The sequence below is a fragment of the Pyrgilauda ruficollis genome, unplaced genomic scaffold (genome assembly GCF_017590135.1).
Source record: "Pyrgilauda ruficollis isolate IOZ18807 unplaced genomic scaffold, ASM1759013v1 scaffold31, whole genome shotgun sequence".
NCBI lineage: Eukaryota > Metazoa > Chordata > Aves > Passeriformes > Passeridae > Pyrgilauda > Pyrgilauda ruficollis.
In genome coordinates, this window is record NW_024524489.1 from 839,740 (window position 1) to 865,611 (window position 25,872).

The following is a 25,872-nucleotide window of genomic DNA, read 5'->3' on the forward strand; positions in this document are numbered from 1 at the left end:
TAATTTAATTAGTTCACATACTGTGTTAATCACCTAAAGGAGCAAGTTAAAAATTACAGTAGTTAGTAAAGCCAATGCAAAAAAAAAAAAAAAGTTCCAGGTGCTTCCTTTAACTCATGTAAAAGTTGCTCTAAAATACAGAGTGAACTTTTACATTAACAGTCAGAGAAGGGAGGAAGGGGTAGAACACAGACTGGAGCTCGTTCTAAAGTACTGCTGATGCTACTAGGATTCAAGGGCAGATACATCTTGCAGTGTTCTGCAACTATTAGTTATGGACTAAAAATACAACAAAATGCCTTTAAAGCGAGATTATATTAAATTTGAACTTACATCTTCTTAAAGAGGTCCTCTATGTCAGTTCGGGGACATATCTTTTGGGTAAGCTCATAAAATTTCTCATAAGTAAAAGCTGCAGGCTCAATTTCATCATTCTGCAATGAAATGCAAAGGTACATTTATCCAGACAAGAGAGCTTATGTGCTCTTTTCCCAAGAGAATATCTTATATCAGAAAAAAAGCAACTGAGAACTGGTTTAGCTCCATCCCAAGTATAAATTTACCTGGTTTCTTTGGTACTCTCCCAAAGTAATTCTAAGTTCATCTTTATGGTAGATCTGTTTGATGTGCTTGTATTGTAACCTCACTGTAACAACAATTCTACACAAACAGAGAGCTGGAAAACAATCTATTTTTCTTCTGAAGCTTGAAAAAAAACCCAACCAACCCAAACCCCAGAAGTTCAAGCAGGGGCTGCTGGCAGGGGCTCCCACTGCAAGTGGGACAGAGCTGGAGAGCAGCTCTCCAAAGGAGGGGAGTCCAAGAAATTCAACAAAACAATCTATTACATGCATATTTTGTGCTCCTATACTTAGCATAAATGAACAAAATGTAGTTTGTGATAGAAAAGAAGGGAAGCCTCCTGCAGGAGGTTTAAGGACCTCTGCGCCATACAGATTTAATTACATTTTGGCTCTAGTAAACAACCTCCAGCATCAGTAAGTAACACGCAGTAGGCACGCTTTTTGTGATGCAAAAGGCTTCGATTGCAGCTCCAAACGTGGATGAGTCAGCACCTTATGAGAACACAAAACCAGCTATTCACAGCCACTAAATACCTTTCCGCTGGGAAGACCCAATTCCTTCAGCGCCTGAAAGATCACTTTTTCTGTTTTACCTGATGCAAAGGTTCTGGTTATGCTACAACAAAAAACAGTGGAGAGACAAAACCAGAGGAACGTCAGTCATTTTGAAGCAATCAGCTCTCTCTGAGGCTTCAGCGGATGATGCGAGCAGCCCCGGGGAAGAGCGCGGTGCAAGAAGCGCTCCGAGCTGCAGAGAGCAGCACTGCTCCGCCCGCAGCCTCACAAACATCCCGATATCAGCCCAAACACGAGAGGGGTTCCCCCAGGGCGCTGGGGTGCACGCACAGCACTCTTTCTGGCTCTTGAAGCTGTGTGCTGGCACAGGTGACTCTCACAAGCAGCACTCTCCGGGAAGGAGACTCCCGTGGTCACTCCCGCCTGCGGTGCCTTCCCTTCCATCCCGGGCATTAAACTGGCTCCACAAGGCTGTTCCCAAAGGCAGCTTCCTCCTCTTTCCTTTCCAGCCCTGCTGCTATCAGACTCCCGGCAAATCCCTTCCCTGCTGCAGGGCTCCCTCTGGATGCTCCCTGACCTCCCGGCCACTGAGAACAACACAAACCCCTGTCCCAGCCCTGCTGCACAGACCCTCCCGGCTGCCACGGCAACATCCCAAAAACTGCTGAGCATCCTGCTCCTTCCCAAAGCACGGCTTCTCCACGGCCTCACTCGGAAGGAGATCAATCCCACAGAAATGCACGGTTTGGTGTGACTGATAGCAGAGTGCTCTGTTTCTGGTTCCATTTGGGAAGAGTCAGAATAATCGCTGGTGTGGAAGGGGGGATGCAACCCTGGCAGCTCCCCTGCCCTCTGCTCAGGGCAGAGAGAACCTTCAGCCTGCAGCCAGGGTGTTCTAACAAAAGCTTTCACTGCTGGTAAGAACGTGCTGCTCCTCACCACCAAGCCAGACAAACACTTGCTGAGACTTTTAGTTAATCTCATGCACGATAAATAATTTCACTTGGCAAGAGACCTGAAACAAATTGTGGCTGCTATTTGTTGCCATAGCAATTCATGGTTGTTTTATTCTCCAAAACACTCTAAACTGCCTATGTAAATATTTTCATACTAATAAAATTAAGATCAGGAAGTGAAAATATCTAAATGATAAAAAAATATTTTAACAAAACTTAGCCATGTTTTTCTTCTTACTGGGTCCTTACAGCAGTTAGATTTCTATGTCCCTATTTAGGCATCTAAGTTAGTTGTTTAATTTTCCAAAGCTGATAAGTACCAAGATATTTTCACAAAAATATAGACTGAGTTTAACTTTAGGCATTTGTTTCTTAAAAAAATCCTCAGGCATCTATTTTTTCTGCTAATTCTAAACCACAGAGTAATGTTAGCTCTACAATTTACAACCTATTTCCAGCCCTGTAAATTTCTATGTCTTTTGTAATGAATTGGACTCCAATAATAAATACCCTGTAAAACATGTAATATTGGTGTAAGTAATTAATCAGATGTGTGCCAAGATTCCATGGCTGCAGGGAACTTACTTTTGATGCCAAATGTATTTTTTTTATTTCACAAAAGCTGACAGCAAGCACAGCAGTAATTTGTAATGACAGCAGCAGTGCAGAGGAGATTGCATGAATCAAAAAAGATTGTAAAAATACAGCGTGACACGTTCATTTTGCCCAGGCTATTGCAAATAAAACCACTTTTCCTTCTATCAGAAGAGACTTCACCCCAGCAGATTTACATTCATCTTGGCACCTACAGGTGTTTACTCCTCATGTTCCACCTGCAGTGTTTGGGGCTCATGTTAACGTGCCAGTGCACTTCCTCATAAATACTGAAAATACTTCCCACCTCTGGAACTGAGGATGTGACTCTACTGTGCTTGTTGATGGATTAAATGACTTGGTTACTTCTGACCTTCAGCACTTTCCAACCAGCACCTCAAAAATCAAGCCAGCACAGCCTGTGCAAATCAATCTTCTGCCATGGCTCCACTGAATTTATCAGCTGGGCTTGACCTGCCTACACTGTACAGGAAATTCTCTAACTTTGATTAACAACCACCACTGAAGTATTGCAACAGATTTCTTCCAGACACTCTGGAGTAATTGATATGAAACACACTTAAAAAACTCTACTTTCAAATTAACTTAATTAAACTACTGAAAAACAGATTTAAGTCCATTTGTCATAGCAGAGCTCTTTCTTTTTTTACTACATATTTTCATAGTTAGAACCTAAACTTGCTTGAACCGTTTTAAATGTAGTTACACAAAGGGAGAAGCATAGTCTGAGCAAAGCTCATTTCTAACCAGGCTCTAGATGAGCAGGTGCAACTCACTCACATAGAAAATAAATTTTCTGCCAGCAGAAAGTTGAAGAAACCAAGCAGATTTTTTTTTCTTTACAAATGCTGACCTGTTTACTCATCAGTAGTGTTAAAATCTGAGCACACAAAATATCTTACAAATGCCATGCCTTTGTAAGAGCTGTAAATGTCATTCTAGACTCAGACTGCTAAAATTTATCAAAGCCCAAAAGGCAGAGCTGCTACTCTCCTAAGGTTTTCACACTGCTAACAGCCAGCATTTCTTCTCTCCCAAACACAGCACATCAACAGCAACAGACCTACGCCCCAGAATGTGTTAAAATCCAAAAGTGGCTTGAGAAAAATCTTTGTGACTTTGCAACTCCCAACTGCACAGCCAAGGAGTCACGAATATTTTGGCATTTACCACCAACAGCCTGAGGAGTGTCACCTCCTCAAGGCTCATCACTCCCTATGGGGAACATGACAGCTGCAAAATTTGTTTCAAGCTTGGGAGGAAATGCAAGGAGCTCTGATTCTGCAGGTGAGGGTTTGTTTTTGGTTTTTTTTTTTTCCCCCCTTGGTGTTTTAGTGCACCTCTGTGTAAAAATGAAATACAGGTGGATCTTGTGACACACATTCCTGTGGCTGAACAGAGCTGCTGGGGGTTCTGTTCCTGAGAGAGAAACCCTCCCATCTGTATCCCAGAGCTACAGCAATTGCTGCAGCAGCAGCAGGAAGCAGGGCTGAACAAATAAGAGTGCATTCAAACAGGTTAAAGGGAAAGGTCAGCTGGAGGGGAAGCACCAGTGGTGTAAACCCGTGCAAGAGGCACTGGAGGGAAGCTTGGGGAGCAAATGTGAAGCTTTGGTGGCCCCTGCAAGGCGGAGGCACTCAGCTCACACTGCCCAGGGCTCCCTGGCTTGCCTTCCAGCCACAGTCCCTGCCTCGTGCATCTGCTCCTGCCCTGCAGCAAGGGCCATGGCAGAGGGGGAGGCAGTGAGCCCTGGGTGCCTGTGTCCCACCCAGGACAGCAGCTCCTGCTGGCCCAGGCAGCCCCATGGCCTCCCCGGCGCCCTGGCTCCCCCTCTTCTCCAGAGCAGCTCTGCAGAGCACATTGGCTTTTCCTCTCCTCCATTCCTACTCCTCTTCTCACTGACACCTCTCCCCATCCTCTGAGTGGGTCACACCCCACTTCCCTGTGAGCCCCAAAAATGTGCCACATTTCACCCAGACCAAGACAGCACATTCCTCGGAGTACCCAGATGCAAAGGAGATTCAGCTCCGTGGAATAGCAGATCCCTCACAAATTTATAAGCAACCTTCTTTTACAATAAATTAAACTGCTAGGGACTGATCTATGTTAGCCTGTAAATAGTGCAAATTCAAATTTAAAGATTTAAAACACTGGACCCAGTGAACTGGATTTTTAAGCAACAGCCAGCCTGCATACACAAATCAGTATGCTGCAGCCCAACAGAGAGAATTTACGCCTCACCAAATGTGATGTAAAATATTTAAAGGCAGAAACAGTTTCAGACAAGGTAGCACACCCTAAATTCATGCTGCGGAGTAGGGCTCTGTGTTCAAGCACAGGCATAAAGCTGTAAAGTCCTGGAGATGGATTTGTCCCTGTGGCACTGTCCCTCCTCGCTCCCCTCCAGCTGATGGCACTCCTGGTGGGACTCCTGCAAGGAGGTGCCCCAGGGCAGCTGAGGCTGAGCAAGGAGCAGGGACTGGCCAGGTGAGAATGGAAGGGGAACACCCTGAAGCAGCTGCAACGCTGTCAGCCTGGGTCATGAAGCTAAAGCAGCCTGGAGAGCAGTAGGGCAGGCCCTTTGTCTTTTTGCAGATCCTACAGATGCAAAGTCCTCTTTTCCTCCCTTGGAAAACAAAGAGTTGTGTGGGGCTTATCTTACAAAGTCCTCCCCCTTGCTCCCTTCTGTGAGTTCCTCTCTATGGAAAAGCAGCACGTCCCAAAAATCGGGTTAGCATGTGCTTTGTGAAGAGAAAAGCAGCTCAGTGTAGGGGCAGGAGGGGGAGTCCCAGAGCAGGAGGTGGAGCACCATTGCCGAGGCAGAGGACTGAAAAGCAGCCACCTGCAATAGTTAACAGCTGAGCAGAAGGAAAGAGGCTGTTCTGGCCTTGCTGTGCCCAACAAGTCACCCAATAGTTCATTTACCATGTGGACAAACCCAAATATTATCCTGGGGGTTCCTATAAAAGCAGGAGCATTTTTGGCAGACACATATAAGTCTCTTTTACAAGGAACTGCAGTTTAAAAGCACCTTTTTGTCCTCTACTTAACTGGCCTGCAAGCTTTTATGGTTCTTTTTTTAAAGTACTTTATCAAATTTTACAACTGAAAAACCCATCCCAGAGTTCGAGGAATGTCAGGCTGAGAAATCTGATGTTCTTAGCTCTAAGTGACTTTGAAAACTATTAGAAGAACTCAAATCTTTATAATGGACTGCAAAAAAAAAATATAAATTACTAGGCTGATAAAAAGTCCTGCCTAGCTTACCAAGGAGGGCAGGTAAGAATATCTAGTTCTGTACTTACTCTTACATATGTATTAGTAATAACTTTAATATTATATTCCATTATTAAGCCACAGAATTTTATTAAAATTATAGAACTAGGAAGTGGAAAAACCTGGAGCTCCCCAATGTGCTTACCTCCGAACTGGAATTTTCCCATTTGTGTTTGTTAGAAAGGCCAGCTTCATCCAGCTGAAATTAGGAATGAAATATTTTTAAAATACTGTTTATTAAAATTGGGGTCTAGATGCTTATGTTTAACTTGTTGCCATGTCTGCTAAATGAGTACAAATAATTGTTCTGCAATAAAAACATTTTTCTGTAACCTTTTAGTGCTTGAGGCAGGGCAGTTCTTTAACTGTAAAGGCAAAAAGCAGCCCAAAAAAATCAGTACAGCAATTAACACCAGTGTGAAGATGAGAAAGACTCACGGGGTTTTGCTTGCATATGCATCAAAGAAAAAACAAACCAGCCAATAATTAAAATATACAGTGCAATAAATCAAATGAACAGTTATAGATTCTCCTGCAATTTCTCCTGGGCAGGTGCCAGATATAGCCTTGAGACATCTTTGGTCTCAAAAAAGACAAACTCTTAACTCATTTAACACCATTTTCTTTTTGACATTGTTTTGTAAATGTCAAACTACATAAAGCAACCATTTTTTTCTTTTTTTCAATTCCAACAAGGAAAACACAAGGATAGAAAAATAAAGGAGAAAGGGGAGGAAAGAAAGTAACTTACTGCTTCTTGAGACACGTCATTGGGCTGACATTGTTAGCTCTGAAGTTATGTATGATGGATCCAAGCCCTTCTACCCATTGCTGGAAAACACAAGAACACCAAAACACCAAATCAGCAAAACTCCAGAGGGAAGAAGCAGGCAGCTTTGGCTTGGGGGAGTCCTCCTTGAAGCCACGGGTAATGTTAGCTACCTGTGCTGAGGAGAGACGTGCCCAGGTCACAGCCCACACCACAGCAAAGCCAGCCCCATCTCACCCATTTCACCCATCGCTGCTCGTCCTGCACCCGACACAGGCACTGTGCTGCCCGTTCTCCCAAACGTGGGATCAGCAGTGCCAACCCATCCGTGTGCTGCCAGCCAAGGCAAGTCATCACTGACTGATAGAGCAAGGCCTCCGTTTATGCCCTGTGTGAACACTGGCCTCCCTTTTGGGGGCAGGAGCAGCTCTTCTGAGCTGATATTTATTTATGTGAGCCTCCATTTCTATCCTGTGTGAACACTGGCCTCCCTTTTGGGGGCAGGAGCAGCTCTTCTGAGCTGATATTTATTTATGTGAGCCTCCATTTCCATCCTGTATGAAATCTGGCCTCCCTTTTGGGGGCAATAGCAGCTCTTCTGAGCTGATATTTATTTATGTGAGCCTCCATTTCCATCCTGTATGAAATCTGGCCTCCCTTTTGGGGGCAATAGCAGCTCTTCTGAGCTGATATTTATTTATGTGAGCCTCCATTTCCATCCTGTATGAAATCTGGCCTCCCTTTTGGGGGCAATAGCAGCTCTTCTGAGCTGATATTTATTTATGTGAGCCTCCATTTCCATCCTGTATGAAATCTGGCCTCCCTTTTGGGGGCAATAGCAGCTCTTCTGAGCTGATATTTATTTACGTGAGCCTCCATTTCCATCCTGTGTGAACACTGCCTCCCTTTTGGGGGCAGGGGCAATAGCAGCTCTTCTGAGCTGATATTTATTTACGTGAGCCTCCATTTCCATCCTGTGTGAACACTGCCTCCCTTTTGGGGGCAGGGGCAATAGCAGCTCTTGCTGAGCACCACCAATCAATGTGTGAGGACGTACTTCACTGGTCCAGTTTAGAAAAGGAATGAAATAAAACATCAATAACCTAGAGGAGGCACAACAACTGCTCTAACACCCTGTTACATATTCAAGCCCTGCATGTTTTCATCCTTAAAATGCACAACATTCCAAATAATCCCTGGGATGACTTCCAGCCAACAGCAGCATTACAGCACTTCCTTCTGTAATTCCTCTTTTAGGGATCTGTTTTTCTGCTGTAGCCTGCACCCCAGCCTTGCAGAGCTGCAGAGAAGCAGCTTAAGGCTTCGGCCCTGACGTGAAGCCCCAGTGATTTCAGCAAGAACCCTGGCAGGAAAAAGCCATGGCAGGAGGAAAAAATGGCAGTGCTACAAGCCAAGTTCCATCTCAATTATGCCATTGTAACACTAGGATTACTCAACTGATAATTTACCCTGGTGGAATTGAGATGGGATTTGGTCCACTGCTAAACATTAACCTTGGGAATAAAGGAGCTTTTTGCCTCTGGCCAAATGCTGTGCATGCAGCTTGAGCTGACTTGGGCAGCATCCAGAATATGACACTCATAAATAGATGCAGATGAGTGTATTTTTCTTTTCATGAATGAGTGCTGTACATCTGCAAGACAGATGAAAAAAATCATGATTTATACTGGAGGAACACTAGCCTCTTTGGGAAATGGCATATTGTAAACTGCAGGCAGCAAATCCCTGGGGTTAAACCAAGGTCTGAGGTGTCAATTCAACAGATAAGCAACACACTTAAGGAGACCCCTGTACTCGTGAAATGTTAAATCTGCTTTGCTTTAGGAAAAGCAGTCACTTATTAAGATATGTGTTAATACTTAAGTGTTCTTTTTGAAGTTACCTTTTAAGTAAGTACTGCATAAAATATTCATTTAAAGAGATCAAGTGTGTGTCTGAGCATCATTGAAAAACAGAACTACCACTTATGAAAAAAGGTAGCATTTGGGGGTTTCTTAGGTGTGGTTTTGGGCTTGAGAACAGCCCTCAGTAAGAGTCTGCCCTCCCATCTCCCTTCTCCCAGCTGCCTGAGTAAGATGATTTTGTAGCCATAGGCTGAAGGGACTGCCTAGGAAGATGAAGAAAGCAAGGCTCGTGGGGCAAGATAATATTATTTATTAGAACTGATATAACTAGAAACCACTGACAGGTTTAGGAAACACTGATGTTTTCCTACAAATGTTCCCTCACCTCAGATGAGAAAGGAATGGTGCTTGTGAAAATTCCAGGGTAAATGCCTGAACAAATCTTACACTGATTTCAACTTCCTAGAACTGTTGAAATTCAACTCTCGTCAAGTGCCTACCTTTGGGGTTTGTGGTTTGTTTGGATTTGGTTTATTTTGGGTTTGGGGTGTTACTGGCTAGTTTGATTAGGTGTTTGTTTTTGTTGTTGTTTAAACCAATTAAATGTAACATTCCTGCTGCACTAACACTACACAAACATTTGTCCTTGTATGATCTGCATTGGTCTGCAGCCCTTCAAAACTCCTCAGCCTTCCAACACTGACCCAACCACTCAGTGGCCTATTCACTGCAAAAAAAAAACCCTTGCAGAAATTAAATTACACCAAATGCACGTTGGGAATAAGCTGCAGGCTTTTTGCCATTTTTTTTCTGCCAAAAAACCACCACTGGTGCAGTGCTGACCATATCAGCATTTCATTTGGAGCTAACACTACAGATCCATTCTGATTTGAAGGCGATGGATTAAAACTACACCAGATACAACAAAAACTAACATTTAAAAGCAAGGCTGGCCAGCACTCAGCTCTGGAGTTACTTCTGCTCCTCCAGAAGAGCTGCCAAAAGGAACACTGCTAGAAAAAAGCAAGTGAAGAGAGAAATCAATTCACTAAGCACTTCCCAAGTGATTTTTTGCAGGAGTTGTCATGATGGTTCCCACTTTAGAGGTCTCCCTAACCTTTTTTCAGTGTTAATGCCCTTCCCTGACAGAGATGCCAAGTCAGGAATTGCACTCCCTCGGAGCAAAATAGCACAAACTGCAGGCAAACACTGATGAGCCACAAGAGCATCACACTGCTGAAGGCAGCAAGCAGAGGGACCCAAAGAGCCTCTGTCCAGCTCCAAACAGCTTCACGTTGGTGTGATGGGCCCTGGGCAGGAGGTGGCAGCTCCAGAGCCACCTGCCCATCTGCTCCCCCTGAGAGAGCAGCACCTGGCTGCCTGCCCCTGGCTTTGGGCCACAGCAGCTCCTGCAGTGCACATCAGACACTGCCCACAGCCATCAGCTGGCCCCACATTAGCCAGGAATACAAAGAAAAACAAATTCAGCAACACGTTCAACACTGTCAGACTTTTTGTCCCTCTGAGCTGGAGCAGTCTCCAATTAACACTGCCTTCATACTTGCTTTTAAAGCACTGATCCAGTGCACAGATACTCACAAAATTCAATATCAAGCAGGCAGTATATTGCTTTTCTGACAACAAACCATTCCCAGATTTAATGTACACTTGCCTGATGACCTTGCAGGAGGGATGAAAGAAGGGCTCAGGGTTTTCTCAGCTAACACACAGATAAATACAGCAGCAGCCTTGCTTGTATTCTATGAGAGCATCCCTTAATTTAGAGATGAAGCTGAAAGACCTGTACATCTGCCTAAGTAACAGGGATAAAGATCCTCAGTTCTCTTCTTTCATCCTCAGCGTTTTTAAGTCACTACCTGTGCAAAGGATGAAAATCCTATAAAAAGTGGAATTCTGAAATGAGGTATATAGGAGGCACCTTGGTCTTAGAAAAAAAATGTCTTTGATAGAAATCAGGGTACATTGGATTCTTACTGATGCTAGTGTTGAATATTTTCCAATTTTCAAAATATGGTTCGGTACCTTTAATCTGTTGAGGAAACTGCTGCATGGCTCCCTATACACAAATATTATTCCAGATTCACAGAGGGATCTGGACCCTGGTATCTAATCCTAGAAAATGAAGAGCCATGAAAAGAAACAAAACCAAACACCAGTGCACCTTAAGCTCAGACCCCCTTAGGCTGACACAAATGGCCAAGATCTACACTGCAGGCTGGAACAAGCACTGTGCTGTTTTTCTCTGACAAGATCAAACACTGTCAAACATCTCTAGAAGGAGAAGGAGCAAGAAAAATCAATCAAAGAAGCACTTCCTTAGCCTGAGCTGTCAGACTGAAATGCTTCTGAGGCACTTAGTGACCCTGTGCTAGCTGAGGTTCGCCGATGAAACACGGCCACAACCGGCAGGGTGCACAAATAAGTTTGGCCTTTCAGCTCTACTTTAGCCATCAACCTTTCATTTAGGCAGGGTTAAAAAGGACAAAAATTATGAAAGGTTTAAAAGCACCACAGCCTACAGCTCATGAAATCCCAGACAAGGCCACGCATGGCTTATTGACCGATGGGGTCAGTATTGCCAGACCTCTCGAGATTTCACCTTCCCTTTTGCACTGCAGTTGCACTCCACTTAATGCAGGCATCAGGAAAGCCAGGGAGGCACTGCCCTCTGATTTTGGGGTTCAGGGTCTGGGACTGCCTGCCAAGGGCTCCATGGGCTGAAGGCTCAGGAAGCCCGCAGAGAATTGTTTCCCTCCTCTGCCCAGGACACAGGTGGGCTGGCAGGAATCCCTGGACTTGTCCTCAGCCAGCAGATGTCCCCACTCCCTCAGTGCAAACATCTCACAGCTCCTCTCTGCTCCAGGAAAATCACCCAGGCAGCCAGAGCAAGGAGAGCTGAGGAGTGACAGCGGCAAACCTCCCCCTGCCCTGCCCCAGCGCAGCACTGATTTCAGCAGTGTGAAAACACTGCCAGGACTTCCACAGAGATAAAAGGGATCCTTCTGACCTTCAGCTATTCCAGCAGGAAAGCTGAGGCTCACAGGCTCCCTACTGGAGCTGCCCAATGTGCCCAGACTGCTGCCACTCCAACCGAGCTTCCTACCCTGGAGAGGCTTTCCAGCCCGGGAGGGGTCTGTTCTGAAAGGAGCTGGAAGAGCCACTGTGGCTGCTCGTGTGTGCAAACTCCGAGAAACACAGCGGAGCTTTCAGGGTGAAATCAGCCTCCTGGCTGTGGAGAACCAGGGCTAAATCTGCCAATTTACTGATCATTCCACAGTGGCACAGCCAAGAATGTACATGGAAAGGGAGAAAAGCACATGCAAAGCACCAACAGTTAACTGCAGGCTGGGATATGGAGATTTCTCTAGAGAACATAGAATAACATACAGAATATGTAAGGTAAGCTGTGGCCATATATTTGAGGCAGTCATGAGTTAGGAATGTTTATCACATGGGCTATGGGACATAAGCCACATACTTCCACAGTGGGACACAGAGAACAGCTGGAGGCTTCTAGAGATCTGCTCAAGAGTGGTTTGCAGGTTCCTTGAAAAGCTTTGCTTTGAAACATGAAAACAAACAAAGCTTTGGGAAAAAAAGAACTTTTCTGTAATGTATTTGTGGAATATTCCCATGGGAATCTTCCACTGATGAGCCATTTGCCCTCTAAACAATATGATTTGGGCAAATGTTTAAGGGGGAAAAAACAATCAAGGTCAATTGGGCTGGGCTGGATGGGCAACCTGGTCTCGTGGAAGGTGTTCCTGCCCATGGCAGGGCAGCTGGAACTGGACAGTTTTTAATGTCCCTTCCCACCCAAACTGTTCTATGATTCTGTGCAACAGATTTTCTTTGTAAATCAAGGAGTTTGATTAGTGGAAACACCGACAAAAGCAATCAACCTGAAGTGCTTTGTATTTTCAGAACCATTTTAAACTGAAAAAAAAAATTCCCATCCCAACTGAGAAGCTGAGTTTAGGAATGTCAAAATGAAATGTTTTGAACTGCATTGGCTTCCATGCCATGAATATTGTTAGCTGTGTGATAAAGCCTGCATTTACCTCCATGTTGTTTGTCAGTGTGTGAGTAATGAAGCATTTTAGTCCATTCTGTTCATTCTGGTGCCTCACAGGTTAGGCCACCAAAGTGTGAATCACTGTCTCAGTGACACACAGGTAGAATACAGTATCTTCTATCAAATCCAACAAAAGGTGTAAAACCAGTGTAAAAGGTTGCTCCACCCTCCTTCCCACCCTGTCTCCCCCATGGCTGTTCCCATCCTGGACACACTGCCAGAGGAATGCATCAGCACTTCCCAAAGCCACATTGTCCCACACGGGTGGGAGCTTTGCCTCTAACCATGATTTTAACATGAAGGCTCTTCCCTGAATTGAGTTAGGAGTGTTCACTGAACTCCTCTGCCCCCAGGGCACGGGGAACAGTACTTTCAAGCAGAAGGGCAAAATCTCTGAGGTGGAGAGATGGTCCTTTCCAAGGAAACAGCTGGAGCTGGGAAAGAACAACCACCAGGGCAAATCCACCCCTGATATGCAGTAATATTAAGAAATGTTAAAGAAGCTGACTTAGGTTAACCTTTAAAGCTGACTCCTTCGTGCATTGCCAGAGTGGGTGAGCAAAGAAGACAAGAAGTCCAGATTTTGGGTGGCTGAAGCACAAGAGCTTTACTGGACCAACGCCAGGGTTGGATAGGCAGCCCATGTGCCAAGGGCTGAGGCCTGACACCAGCACTAGATCACCTGTGCCCCAAGGAAATTCACCCCCAAATTCTCACTGGCCTTTTCAACTGGCCTAGACTGAGGAAAACACATTATCCAGTTACTGGGGCACAGAAAGTCCATCTGGGAAGCAAAAAAGAAAAATACACACATATGCTCTCATCACTAATATACGTGTGTGTATGTGTGTGTTAATTTTAGCTCAGGATAATTTATATGACCTGATTTAATCAGGATTCCAAACATCAGGTTTTAAATTCCACCTTTTACAGTCACTCTCCAGTACCACAGTGGAGCTGTTTTAGGAGTGGACCATGACAGCTGCTTGCAATCAGAGACAGAGTACACCCAATTTTGTGGCCGTTTTAAGAGTGGAAATGAAAACCAATTTCTCAGCTGAAAACACCAATAAAATTTAAGTAGGTAAAATGTAAATACCAGAGCTGGAGCTTGGAGACAAGTGGAGAGATAACAAACACACTCTTGTTGCTGGAGTAGCTACACTTGGAGCCCAGCAATGCCTTGGGCAGCCCTGCTGAGCACCAGGGGCACAGGTGAGGACAGGTGACAACAGCCAGCCTGGGATGGGCCCCGAGGGAGGTCCAGCACTGCCCAGGGACCCTCAGTGCCCCAGGGACTGTCCTCCTCTGCCACCCTGTGCCAGGGACCTGGCAGAACCTGCTGCTTGCACAGACAGGCTGAAGGTGCCAGGAATTTCCACCAATTTCCTTCGGCACGGTTAGCCAGTCCCATTCTAACCCAGCCTTCAGGGAGTAACAACTGCTTCTTTTCCAGCTGCAAATTATCACCTGCAGAAGCCTCTCTGGGCAGAAAGGTTCTGAGCTTTTGTGCTTGGATCTGCCACTCAGTTCCCCCATTCTAAAGTATCCCAAGCAGGGGCAGACCTAGGCTCTGCTCCTCACAGCAGTGGGGGACAGCAGACACCACATGTTTCTTACACACATTTACAACCCTCACACATATCTGGGCAGCTTAAGCTTCAGTCATTGCCCCTTCCCCTCCAAACTCTTGCCTCTGTCATTTCAAAGGAGGGGCTTTGAGCCTGGATTAATTTGAGGCCTATTTTAAGCTGCAGTTAGCAGCTGCACAGCTACTTAATGCCATGCAAAGGCTTGCTTCTTCTGGAGGGGATTTACTGTGTCCCACAGGAAAGATGTTCTCTCCTGAGCACAACAGGAAGAATCAAGCAGGAGCATTTGTATGTGCAGACAACTCCTAGAAAATTCCATTTTAGCACAGAAGTACAGTAGCAAGTTAATGTATTTACCATATAACAAAGGTCAACACAGTACAGGCCAAATTCCCCAGCAAAGGCAACTTAGAAAGCTCTGCATTGATTTCTTTGGCTTGATCTGCTCTCTGCTCTCCCTCGTGCCTCCAACATATCATATCAGATGAGGTGGATCATCACTGCTGACAGCTGAGGGTGTGTATTTTGGTGGAAAGGCTCCCGATGCAGGACTCTGACTTGCACGGGCTGCTCAGAGCCTGCCCACTGCAGCATGACACACCACTTCTGTAAGGCCTGGCTGTTAATGAGCACCAGATCTTCTCCACAGCATAATTAGCTCATCTCTTGTGACAGCCTCTGTAAAGGGCCAACATTCTCACAAACCAATTAGTCTAATACAGGTTATTGAGCTCTAAGGTGCCTGAGAAACTTAGCTGCAGCTGCTTTCAGAAGAAATCAGAGTATGAAAGTGAATGCTGCCAACACCTCCTTTGCTTTGCTTCTTTTTTCAAATGCTTTCAAAACATAACTCTGACACGTTATTTCCCTTAAAGCCTGCTGAAAATACACACAGCAAAATCAATTTAGTGTACCCATGTAAGTTATACCAGTGTTTCTCCTACAAAGGAGTTTACTCAGCATTGCCAGTGCTTCCAAAGGTATGGATCTGAAGCAATGACAAATAAACCAGGTCTGGCAAGGGATTTAGTGATGTTGCATTCAGCAAACAGTTTTAAAAGAGGGGATTTACCAGGTGTGTGATACTGATCACTATTTAATATTTATCTCACAGGCAGAACAGATTATAGTCCTAAGCACCCATAACACATACAGCCAGAGAAGAAAAGCAAAGAGTGTGTATTTTAAGCCCCCGTGAGTGGCTGGATCCCAGCTAGCAGGGTTCTGTCAGCACTCTGAGCAGGTTTCTCAGGGCAGTTTACAGCTGGGCACCAGGACAGTGGAGGCAGGGCTTGCCTGAGAGCTGCAGTGTCCAGCTCTCAGGAAGGATGACGTGTCAAAAAGCTCCATTGTTTCCTTAGGGCTGCTCCACGTCCACGGGAAGCAGAAAGAGCCTGGCTACACTGGGATCTCCGTAACTGCACAGAGTTTCCTTTCCTGCTTTTGTTTTTTTAAATAATATGAACCACACAACACAATTGGGTTACCAGAACAGAATTTTGAAGGGCTGAGCTCCACCCACCAGGAGAATGGCAGCAATTGCACCTCCCTCCAGCATCCCTGCCACAGACCCACAGCACCACCATCTCAGTCTGCTGAGCCAGCCCCAGCCAGGGGCACTGACAGCTCAGGGAATGCCCTGTGCTATTCACAAGGGTCTCAGTGGTTAATTCTGATAACCCACTGTGCATGCACAGGCTGGCACAACCACTGACATGCTCCACAGGGATGTTTGCTGTCCTCTGGAAGAGTGGGGCAGCACACACTAACCCAGCTACTTCAGTCAGCCACGCAGGCAGGCTTAGGAAAAACCACTGAGCACTGCTGATGAGCCCTGCTTTCAACTCCCACACTGTTTAACTGTGAAATACCTTGGCTATTTCTGTGGTTTCTGCTACCATGAAAGTGAAGCTGATGTTCACCAGATCTGTGCCACTGCAAACACACACTATCCGTCCTTCCAACTCGTTTTCTGATTTTCCAACAGCCTCGAGTGCAGTTAGTATTTTGGGATCCTGTGAAACAGAATAAAGAACTCATTACATTTGCAACCCTTCTGTTATGCAAGGCACCATGGTAAAAATGCATTTACACCTTTAAACCTTTGCCAGTCCTCTTAAATGAGTGCTTTCACTCAGAAACATTGTGTGCAAACCTGAAAAAACAACACATTCTAACAGTTAGGAACATGATTGTGAGAACTCATATTTTCATCACGAAGAAGAAAAATTCATCACTGCAAGGAGTGAGCCAGAGGATCAGTACTAATCTCTAAGCTAATGACTCCAATCTAGTTAAGGCCATAGCTGCTGAAGTCACGATCTCTGTGGCTCCCTGGTGTTCCTCAGTGATGTGTCACACGAGCTGCTGTCCCTGCTGCTGGGGTTCCATGGGCACGTTTTTCCAAGGCAGAGCTGAAGGCTGAAGCACACTGGTGTGGCTGTGAGCCTGGGCTGTCTGCATCACCACATCTCTTGCCCCTTCTGTGGGGCACAGATCTCAGTCTGCAGTCTCCCAAGAGCATTTCTAAGAGGGAGTTACCAACACAAAACCACTTTGCATGTGAAAGTGGAAATGCAGGGCTCACAAGAAACCTCCTGAACTGAACCTGCTGGCAGGAGAGCCACAGCTCAGTGCAGAAAACCCTGCATATTCCTTCTGAACACTACTGAGCATATTTCCAAAGGCTTGGGGTTCTCCAGAACTCCTAGCTAGTACTTTTCTGCTGAAACTCTTTAGAGAGGCAGACTGTGACCAGCTGCCCTCTCTGACCACCTAAATGCATAAAGAGGGATGCAAATAAATCTTTCTACAGTTTATGCCAATGGAGAGAGAAGATAAAAGAAATTCAAACAGATCGAAACAAAATGAATGGAAAATGAAACATGTTTTTTCAGATCCCTAAACAAGTATCACAATAAACTGTTACAGGATGATTAAAATCTCCTGATATGTGCTCTTAGTGTCTGTTCGAAACAAAATGAATGGAAAATGAAACATGTTTTTTCAGATCCCTAAACAAGTATCACAAACTGTTACAGGATGATTAAAATCTGATATGTGCTCTTAGTGTCTGTCCAGCTTTCAGAGCATCCTGAACCCTGCAGTACATCAGAAAGGCCAGATGACTGAACCTGCCCACTGCAATCACAACAAATCACTGCAAAACTTCAGATTTGAAGCTATGATTGCAAAATAAAAGCTGGGTTACTGGTATTATTAAAAGAAATGAATGCCATCCTGCATTTCACCTTCAGTTTAAATATTGCTTGTTTAAATGACAGTATAAAGTGAGTACAGAGTACCTTTGGTACAGCTCCAAAACGAACACTGTTGATCAGGGAGCATTCTAATACCTGTCCCTCCTGAAAGGACAAAAAGGAGACAAGTTCAAAGGTCTGCTGAGACATGGTTCCACTGGGAATTTCAGCAAAAATACACAGTGAGCTTTATTGGCAAAATCTCTTAATAAGCACTAAGCAGCATATTTCCCTTTAATATCAGCTGATTCCCTCTTACATGCTTCACTTCTGTCAATTCTAAAAAGAATAGGATGAAGACTAATTTAGTAAATAAACTAACACAGTCTTCTAGATTTTTAAAAAACAGAATATACATAAAGTGCAATAACATATAATACACATTCCTGACATAATTGCAATATACCTTTCCTTCACTTTTCCAGCTCAGAAAAAAACCAAATTCATCCACTTGGAAGAGACAGTTGCTCTCAAAGACAAAAGATTCCTATAGAAAAGAAAATACAGACCAGTATTTTAGTCAGTTTGACAAATATCAATTATTTATCATTTGAAAATAAAGGATTGTTCTGTTTCTTCCCAAAGACCCTCCTGCAGAATTTGCTGCTCCCAAAAAAACAGAAACAAGGGAGGCAGGCTTTTAAAAAAGAGATCACTTTTAATGATTTGTCTTATTGTGGACACTTGAGACACTGGAATGCACATAAATAATATTTTCCTACCTCATTGCAACTAAATGACAATGTTTTATTTAATAGAAGCAGTGATTCTTACCTAATAAAAAAACTTAATGAAATGGAACTTCAAGAAATTCATTGAAAATTAAGTGCTTTAAGGTAAAAAAATACATAATTTGCCAATGATATCTTGAGGATCAAATGGCCACACTTCCTTTTAAGGTGCAGAATTTGGGAAGCACTTTTCTGTTGCACTGTGGCAGTGTACATGCTGTGAGAGCTTTGCAGCCAGAGTGACTGACAAGCAGAGCTTGAAGGATATTGATCTGTAGAAGAAATCAGGAAAGAATGCCATTCCAGAGAGACTGGGCAAGGCAAAAAATCAGATCAGCTGAATTTCAAAAGAGATTTCCTCCACACACCTCCAGCCTCAATTAGAGCATCATAAATTAAGCTGAAATTCAGGAAAAGGGCGTGCGGAATCAATCACTTCTTCAAGAAAAAGAGGATCCAGAACTTCCTGGCTTCCTTAATTGGACAGCAAGGAGAATTTGTGGGAAGAGTCCTCAGTGAGGAAACAAAGCAGGCTCCCAGTGTGCTGCAGAAAGCCTGGAACCAACTGCAGCAGCTTGGAGCAGGAGGGGCTGACGGGATGGGCAGTGTTCTGGGGAGAGCAGGACCCCCTTTCTGGGGGTCTGGGGCCCCTCACTCCGCTCCTCACAGGCTGTGCCTGCAGCAGGGTTTGCTGAAGGGAAATAAAGCTTTTTTTCCCCATCTCCACCACTATCTACTTCATTTATCTGGCCCCAAATCTGGAGACACAGGGTAAGCCAACTATCCCTATCCTGGCAGGCCTCGTGACAAAAAATACCTTTTACTTACATTTCAAAAGATAAGAAAGTACTAATATCCCTGGAGGCACTTACCTCCAACTTACAGAGATCTCCTGCTCAAACAAGATTAAAAGTACACCCTGAGAAAATTATTCTTGCCAGCATATCAATGCTGAGTATAGGGTAAACTTCCCAGCACTTTATTTCAGCTGCCTGTGTAAAATGCCCTGTTTTGCATTCCTTTAATAAATGTGGATTAAAGCACAGCTGAAAGCAGGATCAGAGTAATCATATTTCAGATAGATTTTCTAAAGTAGATAAAACCACTCCAGTCCTCAAATGATGCATTTGAATCAGAAAATGAATGTTCTGTGTTCTCTTCCTTTCCCTTGTAATAGGCAGGTTCTCAGTTTATATATCCAAAAAAAGCAATATTCTCCCTCCCTCCATTTGATAGATATTAAAAAAAAAAAAAAAATGGAAGGATTCACTTTGTTTAATAATGTGCTTTATGAATCTGCAAAGATGAGAGCTTTATACACATTGCAGATATTTTCATCCAATTCTCCTTTTCTCTTCCTCAGGGCTTATGTCAAATCAGAGGGATTAAATATATTTTAAAGCCATTTCTTTTAAAAGCAAAAAAACCCTACCTAGCAATAAAGTGTGTTGGTATTGCCTCCCCACAGATATTTCTGCGGGTATTACCAGAAAAAATTAAAGTTTCTTTGTGTACAATGAAAGCAAAACATGAAATATTCTGGCACTTCTGCATATTTAAAAGAGAATAGCAAATGAAAGGCAACTGGGTCTTACCTCTTCGTATCTATCAAACACAGCTCCATCTTGCATAAAAGAGGGAACTGGCTTCTGCCAGTTAAATTCATAAGGTTTTGCCATGATTACAGAAGAAAAACCTGAAATGGAATGGAAAAGCACAGTTCAATTACTGTCCTTCAAAAGGAGTATTTCAAAGGCCAAGCAGGAACAAAAGTCACTTTTAGCTTTTTCTTCCATACAGAAGTACTGAAGACTCACAGTGCATCTCCAAATTAGGAACTTTCCTCCTAAGAATAATTTTGTTTCATGTCTTTAAAATGGAAAATACTTGTAAAATGTGTGTATGAACTTAATTATTTGAAAAACACTTGCACTGTAACTTCTAGAGTACAGTAAGGCTGGGATAAACCTACCTCTAGGTGACCAAATACCACAACCTGTAATGCAGACAAATGCTTCTTATTTTACTGGAAAACACCAGATGCTACAGAGACAGATTGAATTTTTTCTTAACATCCCAAACTGTATGCTACAGAGGCAAAATACATTTTTCTGCTTCAAATTTCATTTACGTTAAATAAATTCCTGGGTGTTTTCAGCCGTATTTTATCCATAACTCAAGATGTGAATAATATACACGTCAAAAATCATAGGGAAAAATACTGTTTAATGGCTAGAGGCCATTAAATAAAGCTAGGTAGTTTGATTGTGCACTTCTGCAAGAGAACAAATGCGAGCAGAATTGTTAATTTCGAATAAAACCCAGAAGTCATATTGTATGGACATTACAAGAAAGACAGCAAATTATCCAGTAACCTTTGCAATGCCTTCCAGGTTCCACTGGAAGGGGCAGAAAACGGGGCAGAAAACACCCCACCTAAACACTCTGCAATTTAATTTCAGTTCTTGCCATCTGGAGTGGTTGCTCCTGCTTCCTGATGCCAGGCAGGACAGGCAGCACCCTGAGCACCTTCATTCCCTGGAGCAGAGGGACTGGGAACGCCCTTGGCAGCAGCAAGGCCAGGGGAGCCGAGTGCTGTGAGAGGGGACACGGAGGGGACACAGGACAGGGCAGGACAGGGCACCCTGAGCCCAGTCTGTGCTCTCATGGAGGGGACAGCAGGACAGGGCACCCTGAGCCCAGCCTGTGCTCTCATGGAGGGGACAGCAGGACAGGGCACCCTGAGCCCAGCCTGTGCTCTCATGGAGGGACAGCAGGACAGGACAGGACAGGGCACCCTGAGCCCAGCCTGTGCTCTCATGGAGGGACAGCAGGACAGGACAGGGCACCCTGAGCCCAGCCTGTGCTCTCATGGAGGGGACAGCAGGACAGGACAGGGCACCCCTGAGCCCAGCCTGTCCTGTCATAGGACCTTTTATACTGGTGCTGAACCCCACACAAGCCCAGATTTAAAAGTTCTGCAGGTGCTCTGAACTCCGTGTAAGGCACATCCTGATGCTCCCTCCACAGCTGGCACCCTGACACCTGGATGTGAGGAGTGCTTGAGCACACACTGGACTCTCAGAAACACTCAGCACCTTGACAGCACACACAGGCACCTGGTGAGCTGGCTGAGCCTTCCATGCAGCCCCAGAAACACAGCTCTGGAACAGCCTCCTGCACAGAGTCCTCTCCTCGCCCTGGTACTCACACAGTGGGATGAACCCTTTACTTTATCACTCAGACATTGAACAGAAGGAAGGAGCTCCCCACTTTGGAGGAGCTGCACAGAGTCCTCTCCTCGCCCTGGTACTCACACAGTGGGATGAGCCCCGTACTTCATTGCTCACACATTGAACAGAAGGAAGGAGCTCCCCACTTTGGGCTGCAATGTGCATTTCTCAAACCCTGCCGCCAGCCTGAGTCCTCTCCACGTTTCCTGCCGCCTCTCTGAAGTCTGGGTCTGGACCAGGAGCAGCAATCCAGCCCCACCCCCTGTCACAGAACCAGGATTCCAGCGCTCCATCCCGCTTGCATGACCTGGGTTTAGGGGCAGAGAACACCGGCCTGCTCACAGCGCATCCACAAGAACTTCTGTCCCGGGGACTCCGGCTCCAGCGCCTGCCACCTCCCCAGTCCCTTCCCCAGCGCTCTCACAGGTCACTTCAGTTCACAGATGCACGGAGACAGATGAAGTGTGAGGGAAAGGCAGCTCGAGTCCATGCAGCAAGGAGGTGCAGGAATTGTAACAAACAACATTTTTAAGCCTTATGCGTTGGCAGCTGTGCAGAAGGTGAAGAAAATTCTCTCTGCCTTTAGAAAAGCTCTTTTCAGTCTCTCACATTTCTCACACTCCTCTCAAAAATCCATTTTTTCCTTAACCCTGTTAGCTTTTAAGATCACCAAACTAAAATACAAAATATTCCCCTGTCACTCTTAGGACCTCTGTTCATCATTGTTTTTAGCAGCTCTAAGAGAGTGAAAAACAACACCAATCCCAACCAGCAAACCCGAACAAACACGACACTGTAGCATTCATATGGCTGCAAATATATGCATGCATATATCCTCACTATGATGAGAATCAAGAATTACCCTCTTTAGAGAGATTAAATAACAATGAAATGTGCGAAGATTCAACTGGGAGACATAGAAGGTTAAGGAACTAAATTTAAAGGCAGCAAAATTTTAATTTGAAAACTTTTATACCGCCTTTAAAAACTGAAATCAAATCTTCTTACTGACTTAAGAGCTCTCAAAGTATAACAACTGCTCTGAATACATACCATTCACAAACGCAGAAAGAACACTCGCAGAAGTACACCTCAGGAGTTAATAAATGACTACAGGGCAGAGGCGGGTGAAGTGCAGCAGTTAAATGCCTCTTGCAGTATCTCCCTTTCTCAGCACTGATTCGTGCCTGAAGGCATGACTGGGATGACATGAAATTCACCTGGAGTACCCAAAGAGCCAGGACACAAAATTAACCATATTCAGAAGAGCATTAATTAACACAAACGTCTTCCTCTTCTGTAAGCTTGGCTGTACTAAGCTAAATCTGGGGCGTGTGGGCTGTAAATCCTGGGGTTTTTCATCCTCTGACCAAAAGAAGGACAAGGTGCGGCTGAACAGGAGGAGGAAAGGATTCTGTTAATACGAAGGAGACAAATGTTTGGGGAAAGAGGTGATATTCTAAACTAACCCACAGGGCTGGCTAGCATGATGGATAGGATACTCCTCGGAGCCCATAAACATCCTGTCAGCGCTGAGACACTGCTGGAAGGGACAGCAGAGTTGCTCAGAGCTGACCCCCCGGTTTCAAACACAGAAAGACCATTTCCGCACTTAGCCCCCAGTATCCTAACAGGACCTGTAGATTTTTTTTTAGTCAATATTATTTTTGCTTCTGGAATGAATCCCTGTTTGCTGAGTGACAGGTGAGGAGGCTCCACGCTCTGTGTTTGCCATTTCACCACTTACCTCTTGGAATTGCACCCCCTAAACTTGCCCCAGTTACTGCCTGGGTGGGTTTCAAGTGCAGCACCCACCCAGCACTATGCTCAGTTTAGTAATCTTGCCCAGGAATATATGTTTTTCTTCAAGGAAGCAATTTAAAAAACCCAAAAAACAAATCTATTTCCTATTTCCAGTCACCCCAGGACATCCCCCCACCTTGCAGTATATATAACCTTCACCATCACTCCTGTTTGGTAAACAAGATTCTTCATTACACTGACAACCAGACCTGGATCAGCAGACTTCCCTAACTTTTGGGGGATTTTTTATGGAGTTCATTCCAGTCCAGCAAGTCTCCCTGCAGAGCTGTGGACTACAGTGAAAATCCAGCTGTCCATGACCAAACAGGCAGTGCAGCACTGAAATTCTTATAAAAATGCTCCTCTCATTTTTGAATGAGGCTTTGAAGTACTTTCATATTCAAATACTATAAGTGTTTCTAGAAACTTGAAGAAAAGTCAGAATTTGTGTCAAACTCATTTGGTCATAAAGGTACAGACATTAACATAAGCAAAATGCAGCGACAGGGAAAATGAAGAAAAGCAAAATGCAGTTTCATGTCTTTTAAACATGAAACCTTGGTTTCAATCTAGAACTTAAAATGCAGAGTAAGTTTCAAGAAAATAAAAGCCACTATAGTGTGAATCCTATGTAAAAAGTAACAGGGCCACGCTGCTGAACTTCTGCAGTGCCCACACTATACTATAAGACAATTCCAAGATTTCCCAGCTCTCCAAGCTGTTCCACAGAAAAATTTTGCTGGGGTTTTTTCCCCCCATTTGTTCAAGATTAATTTTTCAGCAGGCTGTTTTTAAGCACATTATTCCCACAGCTAATGCAAGGAACTGAAAGCAGTTCTCCCCAAAACAAGGTCCAGGAGCACCAGCAGCCACCCAACGCCGCTCTGCATTTCCATTCCTCCCGTTTTCCATTCCACTGGAATTGCTGCAATTCCAGGGCTCAGACCACCACAAGAGGAGCCTGTTCTGAGCCGCCCTGCGAGCACTGCCCCAGCTCAGTGAGGCTGCCCATGCCAGCTCACAGTGAGTACCTGCTCCTGGTCCTCCTTCAGGTCCTGCTGTGCCTCATCACCCCCTCTGATGACAGCCACTCTTTCTAACAAGCAGAATTCCTAGGATAAAACACAGGACTCAAACATCACCCCCAGCTTCCTCACATTTTTTTCTTCTTGTTCTAATGGCTTCCTAGTTGTCCATATCTATAGAGTTTTTCCCCAGCCTTCCTATTCATTTGAAAACTCTCATTTTTTGACATAAGTGCTGATCACCCATCCTTTTTGAGGGGACAGCACTTGCCCTTATGAGAAGTTAATGGTGTAGAAAGAAACATGCTGGTTTTGTAAATAAACTTATTCTGGTATATTTCCAACTCCATTCTGACAATTAGAAACACATTTAAATCAAGCCATTATGGAAAGCTTCTCCGATGATTCACTCAGGTCTAATTCCTCACAACCTTCTAAATTACAGACACTTCTAGGCCCAAGAAGGTAAATTATTTCTCTGCTCAGCAGCAAAACAGAGCCACTGGAGCAGAGTTTCCCTTTTGAATTGATCACCAAAGTCATCTGCACTCATCACACACTGGGATCAGCCCTTGTGTGCCACCACTGCAAACCAGCTTTACCAGCTTCACTTGCTGACCAAAATGAGCCTTCAGATAGATGTCACTTGAAATGCCTGGAAAAACAAAAATAAAGCTGCAATTGCAACACCAAAGTGTTCAAAGAAAGGTAACACTTTACTGTTTTCAAAACAACTCCTAAAGCAACAAGAGAATCTATACATACTCCTAGAAGTATTACTTGAATAGTGAGCTAAAATGCAGAACTATCAGAACTGGATGTTACTAAAAACTTAAGTGTTAAAAACCAATAAACCAGGCATAGAAAACAACAAACTTCATGGAATTAGTAAAGTTGTATTTACTATTCTTTCCTTCTGGTGACAGCAAATTTGGTGTTCATATTCTCGATTTTGTAACAGCAAAGGTGGGAGGAAAAGGGAAAGGCACAGATCTCCCCAAGGGATTATTTCAGGAGGGAAAATGCTCATAATGCTGTGAACTGTACAGAGGATTTAGCAATCTGACTCCTCAAAAGAGAGTAAATGACAATTGATATTCATTTATACATATTATTCATATGCATCTAACAGTAACACTTTGCTTTAGATCTGTCAAGTGAGCTTCATTCCATGAGAGCATGTGATGAGGAACCACTCCCCAGAACCCTCCCTGCTTTGTCTCATTCCAATAACACCAACCATGCAAAGTATTAAGTTGTCTAAAAACGTGGAAGATGCTTCATTTTTACCTTTAGTCATGCAGAAGTCTTAGAGGTGCTGCAGATTTATTTAGTATAATATCAAGTGTCCCATTTCCTGGAAGCCATCTCATCCCCAGGTAGTAACAGAGAGCAAATTGGACTTTGATGGAAACAATGGTTTGTGTAATCGCTGCCAAGATCCTTTCTGAGCTGCTATAGCATGTGATGGATGTATACAGTGTGTCTGGATTTAACCAGCAGTGACTTTAATCAAGTTTAATTACTTCGCTCTGTGGCTTTCAGTGGAAA

General features: G+C 44.3%; 1 protein-coding gene across 2 annotated transcripts in view; it reads right to left on the reverse strand.

Annotated features, from left to right (window-relative positions):
- The window catches only part of PLCB4 (phospholipase C beta 4), a 182,383-nt gene that overhangs the window by 62,275 nt on the left and 94,236 nt on the right, over window positions 1–25,872 (reverse strand). The window contains exons 1-9 of one of the 2 annotated variants that reach the window (XM_041474005.1): window positions 22,547–22,583; window positions 19,856–19,956; window positions 17,936–18,016; window positions 17,575–17,634; window positions 16,141–16,284; window positions 6,699–6,778; window positions 6,093–6,146; window positions 1,119–1,200; window positions 334–434 (exon numbers count right to left, since the gene is read on the reverse strand). In XM_041474005.1, the coding sequence (XP_041329939.1) occupies window positions 334–434; window positions 1,119–1,200; window positions 6,093–6,146; window positions 6,699–6,778; window positions 16,141–16,284; window positions 17,575–17,634; window positions 17,936–18,016; window positions 19,856–19,939 (686 nt within the window). In that variant the 5' untranslated portion in view covers window positions 19,940–19,956; window positions 22,547–22,583. Of the gene's footprint in view, window positions 1–333; window positions 435–1,118; window positions 1,201–6,092; window positions 6,147–6,698; window positions 6,779–16,140; window positions 16,285–17,574; window positions 17,635–17,935; window positions 18,017–19,855; window positions 19,957–22,546; window positions 22,584–25,872 lie in introns of those variants that run through there. The other variant, XM_041474004.1, reaches the window with a different exon arrangement.